The sequence below is a fragment of the Panthera uncia genome, chromosome C2, assembly GCF_023721935.1.
Source record: "Panthera uncia isolate 11264 chromosome C2, Puncia_PCG_1.0, whole genome shotgun sequence".
In the NCBI taxonomy this organism is placed as follows: Eukaryota; Metazoa; Chordata; class Mammalia; order Carnivora; family Felidae; genus Panthera; species Panthera uncia.
The window spans coordinates 153,733,425-153,742,741 of record NC_064810.1 but is presented as its reverse complement, the minus strand read 5'-3'; the positions used below and the strand labels follow the sequence as shown (position 1 = coordinate 153,742,741).

Below are 9,317 nucleotides of genomic sequence, written 5' to 3'. Positions count from 1 at the left end.
ACCGGCGTTCAGACGCGGGCCCGCGTGAACGTCTTAACGAAGGCAGACTCCGGAAGGATACACGTCCTGAGCCGGTTAAGCAGCCCCAGGGCCGTCGCGCAGAAAGCGTGTTTGCGACTCGAGGGCATCTGAAAATCGTAGCACTTATCGCTGACTTGTCTTGAGGCAGAACGAATTGCTGTGCAGAGGCCCGCGCAGGTAGGTCTTTTTCATCCGGGCAGGCGGATGTCAACGTTTCCGGAAGACCCGAGGTTCTCCCTCACGAGCTTCGTCTTCCTGTCCGCCGGCTGTCCCTTCCTGTCCCTTAGCTGTTGCTAAGCACTGAGCGCATAAAGGCTGTTCCCCCGGCCGGGCCCCAGGGTCACGTTGCACCGGGAGAAGATGGAGAGCGCGGGATCAGTGAGCGTGGCCGGGGCAGCCTTTCTGCCGAGAGCTGTGCCTGCTCGTTTCGCAACTCTGCCCAAGAGCAAGGGAAGAGCCTTCTTCGAGGGCTGCTGCTCCTCATCCGTCGCTGGCGACCTAAAATTCTAGTGACCGGGATCTAGATCGTGTCGTAGGAGGCAGGTCTTCAACCCTCTTCCGTGAAGATTTCTGTGTGCGCGTATCTCAAACGGAGGCGCTCCGGCTCGGGTAGGGTGCATTCTTTGGAGTGGCAGCATACAAATGCCATTTTCACCGCTGTGTTTCATCTATTTGCAGGCACTCTTAGTACATTAGGGAAATAAAACTTTGATCATGATCCAAGTTCTAAATAGTTGGGTGTGTGTTTGTTTTTTTCCTGTTCTTTTGATTTTGCTTAGGGTGTGTTTACTAAAAAGAAAGCAGTATTTGGGTGGTACCTGGGTGGGTCAGTCAGTTGAGCGCCCAACTCTTTAAAAAAAAAAAAAAATTTTTTTTTAATGTTTATTTACTTTGGAGAGAGAGGGAAGAGCATGAGCAGGGGAGGGGCAGAGAGAGAGACACAGAATCCACAGCAGGCTCCAGGCTCTGAGCTGCCAGCACAGGGCCCGACGTGGGGCTCGACGTGGGGCTCGAACTCACCAACCGTGAGATCATGACCTGAGCCGAAGCCAGATGCTCAACGGACTGAGCCACCCAGGCGTCCCGGGAGTCCAACTCTTGATTTCGGCTTAGGTCATGATCCCACGGGCATGGGATCAAGCCCCACGTAGGGGAGCCTTTTTGAGATTCTGTCTCTGTCTCTCTTTCCTGCGTGTAGGCATTCTCTCTAAAATTAAAAAAAAAAAAAAAAAAAAAAAAGGAAAATATTATTTTCACGTTGTAGAGTGCATCAATCTCTTAAGATTTCTAAATTTTTTAGAAAATTTATAAAAGTTATAGAAGCCTCTTCCCGAGTTTCTAAAACTATTCTCCCATGTTTTCTTCTAGTGTTTTATAATTTTGCTTTTTATCCTTTTAGACTTTTTTGAAGAAGAAATTCGAGCTACTTGGAATTTATTTTGGCACAAGCGGGTACTTAAAGCTGATCCCCAAAGCAGTTATTGAATAATTTATTTTCTTTTACTGATTTGAGATGCCAGTATTTATGGCATAATGAATTTCCATATGCATATTGATCTGTTCTTAGATTTTTCGTTCTTTTCCTTTGCCCATTTATTCTTTCATCAATGAATACTGTTTTTAAAAATTTAGGTTTCATACTGTTTTAATATCTTCACTTAAAAGAAATTTTTTTTTACTATTCTTTTTTTATTTAAGAAAACTTTTTTTTAACGTTTATTTATTTTTGAGACAGAGAGGCAGAGCATGAGCAGGGGAGGGGCAGAGAGAGAGGGAGACACAGAATCTGAAACAGGCTCCAGGCTCCGAGCTGTCAGCACAGAGCCCGACGCGGGACTTGAACTCAGGGACCGTGAGATCATGACCTGAGCCGAAGTCGGACGCTTAACCAACCGAGCCACCCAGGCGCCCCTTTTTTTTTTTTTTTTTTTTTTTTACTATTCTTGCTCATTTACTTTTCCACATTAATCGCAGAATCGTTTTGTACAATTAAAAAAATTCTGTCAGGGGCACCTGGGTAGCTCGGTTGGGCGTCCCAACTTCAGCTCAGGTCATGATCTCACTGTTCCTGAGTTCAAGCCCTGCGTCAGGCTCTGGGCTGACAGTTCAGAACCTGGAGGCTGCTTCAGATTCAGGGTCTCCCTCTCTGTGACCCTCCCCGGCTTACACCGTGTCTCTTTCTCTCTCAAAAATAAACATTAAAAAAATTAAACAAAAATTCTGTTAACATTTTTACTGGAATCACATTAAATTTACTGGTTAGCTTAAGCAGAACTACCATTATAATAGTGGACGTAGTATTTTCTTTTCACTGTACTTTTGTGTTCATTTTGAGAATTTAAAATTTTTGCTCACATAGTTCTTTACATTTCCTGTTAGGTTAGTTCTGAGGTATTTTAACCTTTTTAAATCCCGTTAGAAATTTAACCTTTGCTTTCATATTGTCAAACTTTTTTGTATAAAACTACTGATTTATGAAAATTCATGATGTATGCCACTGTTATTAAACTTTTGTTTCCCATGAGATTTTCAGGTGTATGAACCATATAATCTAAAATAGTGATAATTTTAACTTCTTCTTTCCACTTTTAAATCTCTAATCTTTTTTTGATTGAATTGTGCTGTTTAGTGCTTTCAAAAACCTATTAAGTGATAATAATGAGCACTGATGTTATTTTTTTTTAATAAATTTTTTTTTAAGTTTATTCATTTTTGAAACAGAGAGAGAGCATGAACAGGGGAGGGGCAGAGAGAGAGGGAGACACAGAATCCGAAACAGGCTCCAGGCTCTGAGCGGTCAGCACAGAGCCCGACGCGGGGCTCAAACTCACGGACCATGAGATCGTGACCTGAGCCGAAGTCGGACGCTTAACCGACCAAGCCACCCAGGCGCCCCGCACTGATGTTATTTTTAAAAATTTTTTAATGTTTATTTTTATTTATGAGAAAGAAAGAGAGAGACAGACAGAGCATGAGTGGAGGAGGGGCAGAGAGAGAAGGAGACACAGAGTCTGAAGCAGGCTCCAGGCTCCCAACTGTCAGCACAGAACCTGACACGGGGCTCGAACTCACGAACTGCAAAAGCATGACTTGGGCTGAAGTCAGACGCTTAACCGACTGAGCCACCGAGGTGCCCCAAGAACACTGCTGTTCTGGTTGAAAATATGTCCACAAGTTCTTTGACATTCATCCTTCAAAAGATGGAGACAAATTCTCTTCTTGAATAGAAGCTAGATGGACTGACTTGTTTCTATGGAACAGCAATCAAGTGGAAGGGATAATGAGTGACTTTGGAGACCTCCTTTCTCTGTCTTGGTTTACTTGCTTTGGGGAGTGCCAGGTGCCATGTTTTGAAGACACTTGGTGGCCCTGTGGTCTCAAATGAGGCACAGAGACTTCTGGCCAACAAGTCAAGCAAATGAGCTTGCAAGTGGACCCTCCTGCACCTCCTGAGTTAAGCCCTCCGATAACCACAGCTCCAGCTGAGATCTTGACTGTAACCTTATGAGAAACCTGAGCCAGAAAGAATGGTGCAGCCACACTGCTCCTGAAATATACGTCGGTAGTTTTTGTTTACTGGAGTAATTATAAATTGATTCACACACACACACACACACAAAAACCCACGAAGTTTAAAAATGAATTGTATCAGAAAGGGACAAGTTGAGTACCACACAGAGAGAGTACTTCAGATCCCTGCACAACTAGGGACAGGAAGCAGCAGAGAAAACTATTTAGCTGGAAACATGGGCTCCTTTTTAAGGAACTGGAGGATACCTCAGAGGATGGAATCAAGAATCCAGTGGATGGAGACAGGAGCCACTGAGTATTCCCAGGACGAATCACGAAGTCCTACTCAAGGAAATCCATTCTGGATTTCAGAATGTCTGTGGTCTAGTGACTGCTGTGTGCCTTCCGTTCCCCTCTCTTCCAAGAGAAATGTCTGTAGAGGCAAGTTTCTTGTGCTTCTCCCATTACTGCATGTGATGTGTGCAGTTGTGGTTGGGGCAGATCATTTTTTTATCTCACAGATTTTCATAGAGAGGAACCACTTAATTAATGCACAACCAAGGAGCCTCATCTGTTCCAGGACCTCACAGCTTCCTGAACCTTAATGTTGTAATGGGATGACAACGTTGCAGGGGTCTGGGGAGGAGGTGGGTGTTTACTGCATGTGGAAAGAATGTGAAACATTGGAGGCCAGAGAGTGGATTTTGGAAGTTTTTATTTTTTTAATGTTTATTTCTGAGACAGAGACAGAGCACGAGTGGGGGAGGGGCAGAGAGAGAGGGAGACACAGAATCGGAGGCAGGCTCCAGGCTCTGAGCTGTCAGCACAGAGCCCGACGCGGGGCTCGAACTCACAAACCGTGAGATCCTGACCTGAGCCGAAGTGGGTCACTCAACCGACTGAGCCACCCAGGCGCCCCTGGATTTTGGAAGTTTTAAAACATGGCCCCCAAATTATTGAACTCTCCCTCAATCAACCTGATTCTACAGCTGCTTCACTAATACAGTACAGAATAAAGAGTCCGTGTCAGTTTCTGATCCCAGGTTTTGTGTTAAAGAAAAAAATATTCCGTGGCAATTATTAAAAATGGTAAGGCAGACTTTACTCAGGACCATCGCAATACGTATCAGGGATCAGACCAACGCAATTTTGCGGTGGAGATTAGGGTCAACTCCCAATACAGATGTCTAAGTAGGAATTTACAGCCAAGAAGCAGGTTGGGGGGCGCTGAATGTAAAAGTTACTATGAAAAAATTACTAGGAGGTAAGGCAGGGTGGTTCTGGCAGAACTAAACAGGATTCTTTTGAAGGCCTGCCAGGGTCATCAGACATCACCTGGAGGATGGCGGAGGCTAAGGAACCTGATCAGACAAAGGAGGTGGAGAGTTCTCGCCAAAACTGAATTTTACAATGAAGTGCACAGATGGGACTAGGAGAAGGTTTGGGTGGGAGCCTGACTTAAGTGTGTTCAAGCAAAGAATCTTTGTCACTAAGAAACCAGCAATCTCCACTTCCTTTCGAGTCGCTCGCTTTTGGAACCCAACTGCCATGCTGAGAGTAACTCTAGACCACACGGAGAGGCCACTGTGTAGGCATTCCAGCAACCCCAACTGGGGTGCCAGTCGACAGCCAACATCAAGCAATCAAACACCTGAGTGTGGAAGCCCTAGAGGACTTTAGCCCCAGCCATATGAGTACAACAGAGCAGATACCGTGAACGAGAATCAGCTAGCTTACTAAGCCCAATGAACCTGCAGAAGCATGAGCGACAACCACAACACGCTTCCCGGCGGCTACCGCGACCGAAGCCGTTTAACTCCGGCTCGCCATTATGCTGTCGGCATTCCGCAACTGGGGGGAAGACTTCCGGAGCCCTTTTCAGGAGTGTTGATTGGCTTACGTTCGTGTCGATCAAGATGTTCTGCCCAACAGGCCTTTCGGCCCCCAGGCACCACGGCACGCTCTCTCCGTCTGTAGTCGGGGCAAACCCAGAGACTACCCGGAAAGACCACGGGGGAGCAAAGAACCTCCAGGAGTGGCGTTTAGCGCGACTTCCTCCGGTGCGGTCCAATGAACTCTTTCTTTTGGAGCCAATTCAGTCCTAGAGACCGCCCAAGAGGAAGAGCATTTTGATTGGGTGTTTAGCCCAGAGACCCACGGGAGCCTCGACCAAGCGCTTGCCATTATTGTCCAGTTCGCCTGTCAATCAGCCCGCTTTCCTGGATGAGCGGAAACTGGCAGCCCTGCTGGCACCGCCTCTTCCGGGGCCGGGGGCGGGGAGGCGGCTGGCCGCAGGGTCTGCGAAGCTGCCGCGTGGGCGGGGCTGCGCCGCAGGGCCTGAACAGTTTCTCGGTGGTGAAGCGCCGGGGGTGCCCCGGAGCGCCGGGCCGTGCGGGGCGGGCCCCGGCGAGGGGCGAACGCGGGGTTGGGGGCGGGGCCGGGGCGGGGCCGGAGGAGGCGGAAGCGGCGAGAGAGCTCGGGCCGCAGCCATATAGGAGCCAGCGTCCGGGCCGGCAGAGCGGCGTCGGCGGGGTTGGCCGGGGCGGCGGGGCGCTAGAGCCTGGGCGGGCGGGCCGAGGGCCGGGGTCGAGGCCGGGGATCGGGTGACTGGCGGGCTGAGCTCCCGCCCCCGCGCAAGGCCGGGGAGTATGCGGCCGGGGGCTCCGGGGCGGGGCGGGCGGCGGCGGCTGCAGCGCTAGCGGCGCAGGGGGTGGGCGGCGGCGGCATGAGGCGCGGGGCCGGCGCCCGCGGGAGGGAGGCGCTGCCGGCGGCCCGGCCGCTCCCGCTGCAGCTGCTCGCCGGGCTCGCCGTGCCCCGCTTGCGGGGTCCCGGACGCTCTCGTCCCGGCCGCCGCCCGGGCCGCCCGTGGTGACCATCCGCCGCGCCGCCCGAGGCTTCACCCGCGCCCTCCCCCAGGGCGCGCCCGCGGAGCTCCGGCCCCATCGCCTGCTCGCGGAGGCCGCGCCGGGCGGCGGCGAGGCCGGAAGATGGCCTGGGTGCTCAAGATGGACGAGGTGATCGAGTCCGGGCTGGTGCACGACTTCGACGCCAGCCTCTCGGGCATCGGGCAGGAGCTGGGCGCCGGCGCCTACAGCATGAGGTACCGGGCGCCCTGGGCTGGGCGGGCGGAAGCCTCGGTCTCCTTGGGGGAAGGCCTGCGCGACCCTGGGCCTCTACCGGGTGCGGCTGCTCCCGGCGGTCCCCGGGCCTCCCGGTCGCGGGGTCCGGGCCCTGCCGCGTGGTCGTCGGGGCCGGGGAGCCCCGCGGGCCTCTGCCCAGACGGGTGGCAGGGGGGTGGCGGGGGGTGGGAGCGAGCCTGGCTCCGGGAAACTGCTCCTGAGGGCTTCATTTTTGCTGGAAAACTGGCTGGCTGTTAGGATGGCTTGGCTTGGTGGGGGAAGGGGCTTCCTTTCCTGGCAAGTGATTTACAAGCCGCTTGGAGCTGGAATACAGTGTACGAAATAGTAGAACTTGTACTGGGAAAATACTCTTTAAGGTTTCGGTTACCCGTTCCTATTCTGTTCTACATTGTAGTCTTTCCTGGTTGCAAATTTTAATCACGGCTGTTACAACAGTAATTATGTCATAAGCGAAAGTGGACACGGTGGGGGGGAGCGCCTTAGTTCTGTATTTTGATTGCTTCAATGTGAAGTTTTTCGTTTTGGGGACCACCCTCTTAGGCTATTTTCTTTTGAAGAAGTCTTTAAGATGCAGTGATTGCACAACAAACAATAGTTTGTTTAGTCTCTGCTGCCTGTACCAGCAGCCATTCATTTTGTTTAATTTTGAAGGTTGCAACAGATCTGAGCTTAGTCTCTGGCCTTTATCCTGAAGAATGCCGTGCTTCTGTTTTTGTTTTCTTAAATAACTTCTGTCAGTTTGGTAGCTCGCTATTTTTATTTTTAGCAGCTTTATTGAAATACAGTTGATGCACTATAAATTCACCCGATTAAAGTGTAAAATCCCGTGGCTTGGCAGCTTTTTATGAAGGCTAATTCAGTGAGATTTTCTAAGTAAGTTCTTTAACGTAATGCCCGTGTCTTTGAAGAGCTGTCCAGTCTCCCAGTAGCTTTCATACACCTCCCTGCGGCTCTGGGCGAGGACCGAGGACACAACCGTCCTGAGCAAAGACTTGTGGGTCAGGGCAGGCCGGGGATGGTGGAGACTGCTCCCTGAAGAAATTCAGCTTTTGGGTCTTACACGGGAAACTTTGGGCACTAAAGAACTCTCAGAAAGGAGGAGGTGTTTCTTAGAGCGTGGAAGTGGGTGGGGGAAAGCCTTTCGTCACCAGACTCTGACCCTGATTGGGTGGGTATGTGCTCCTCTCCCTGAACTTGGCACTTCCTCTCGGCACTTGTGCAACTTGAGGGCTCTGGGCGAGGTGGCTTCTTTTCGGGAACAACTGTTTCACTTGAAGAAATTGATCTATTGGAAGTCATAGGGTCATCCCGGACAGGCGTCCTGCAGACCGTGATTCCCCACTTGAAAACGTGGGCCTCAAGCGCCACGCAGCTCCTGGAGGCTAGTTAAGGCACCTGAAGGGAATGTAGCGTTTTCGGCTGAAAAGCTGCTTCTCACTTCTCAGTTACAGGAAAAGGAGAGTTTGCTGCCAAGAACTTTGCTTATTGGGGTTATTTTGAGCTTTTACTTTTTTCCTAGAGTTTTGTTTGTTTTAGTGACTCAGCCAACTAACGAACTTTTATGTATGGTTTATTCTGTGGAAAGGAAAGAAAATCATGCTATAAAACATTTCCCTGACCTTGTTCTTAAAATAATGCCTGACATCTTACAATTACTGGTCTCTTACAATACTTGCCACGGGGAAACTTTCCATTGGATGTTTTTGGTTATTGTTTCACGGTGTACCATTTCATCTAAATTTCCAGGTATCTTTGAAGGCAAATGCCAGGTTTTCAAGGAGCTTGTTTAGTTTAGTTTTGTTCTTTCACATTCAGTTGGGTCCTCAAAACTGAGGAACCGATGAGAGTACTTGCTCGCCTCTTGCAAATTCAAGGCCCTTGATTTGAGATTCAAACTTGGGCAGTTCCAAAATGGACTTGCTGTGGATTAAGTCTGAAGAAAGATGAGGGCTGTCGCAGGCCTCCTGTGATTGCGCTCGTCCTTCCCTGGCCTAGACCTGGAGCCCTGAGGAGGCTGGATCTCAGGGGGGCCCGGTGTCTTTTTAATGCACGTGCGCAGGCAGGCAGGCTCTTTTCCTCTGCATCAGATGGGAAGTAAGGCCGTTGCTGCCTGGCTTTCCCCGTGATCTGTTCTCCCGTAAGTTCAAGAAGTAAATTTGAAGTGCAAAAATGGAAATTATTGGAGAACGGACTTCTTAATAAAATGGAAAGCTGCCTACAAAGTAAACTTTTCTTTCGTGTTCCAGAGTGAAGTGTGCTTACCGTATTTGCTCTTTGGATGGTTTAAGCCATTTTTAAAGACTTTCTAAGAAATGGGTTTCTGTGGATTTGGGGGAAGACGGCTTGTAAAAAAGACGGTTTCTCTCGATGGTCTGACTTAAAAATCTGTTTGCATTAGGGCCCCTGGCTGGCCCAGTCAGTAAAGCATGCAGCTCTTGATCTCGGGGTCGTGAGTTCAAGCCTCCCGTTAGGCACGGAGCCTGTGTGAAAAATAAAAATAAAAGATAAAAACCTGTGTGCGTTAAACAGCGCAGGCGAACGGTGTTGGGGGACGTTGTGGCAATTTCTCGTATTCCCTTTGCTTCTCCTTTCCACTTGACTTTGGTTCGCGTGTTTTCTCTGCTTCTCTTCCTCCCCCCTCCCCCC

At 49.9% G+C, this 9,317-nt stretch overlaps 1 protein-coding gene across 8 annotated transcripts in view; it reads left to right on the top strand.

Annotated features, from left to right (window-relative positions):
- The window catches only part of UBP1 (upstream binding protein 1), a 57,633-nt gene continuing 48,316 nt past the window's right edge, over nucleotides 1–9,317 (top strand). For 2 of the 8 annotated variants that reach the window (XR_007457434.1, XM_049629072.1), the window contains exon 1: nucleotides 5,997–6,631. Coding sequence is in view for 6 of the 8 variants with exons in the window: in XM_049629072.1 (XP_049485029.1) it covers nucleotides 6,519–6,631 (113 nt within the window). In the remaining 2 variants the exon portion in view is untranslated. Of the gene's footprint in view, nucleotides 199–5,981; nucleotides 6,632–9,317 lie in introns of those variants that run through there. The other 6 variants (XM_049629078.1, XM_049629080.1, XM_049629074.1 and 3 more) reach the window with 6 other exon arrangements.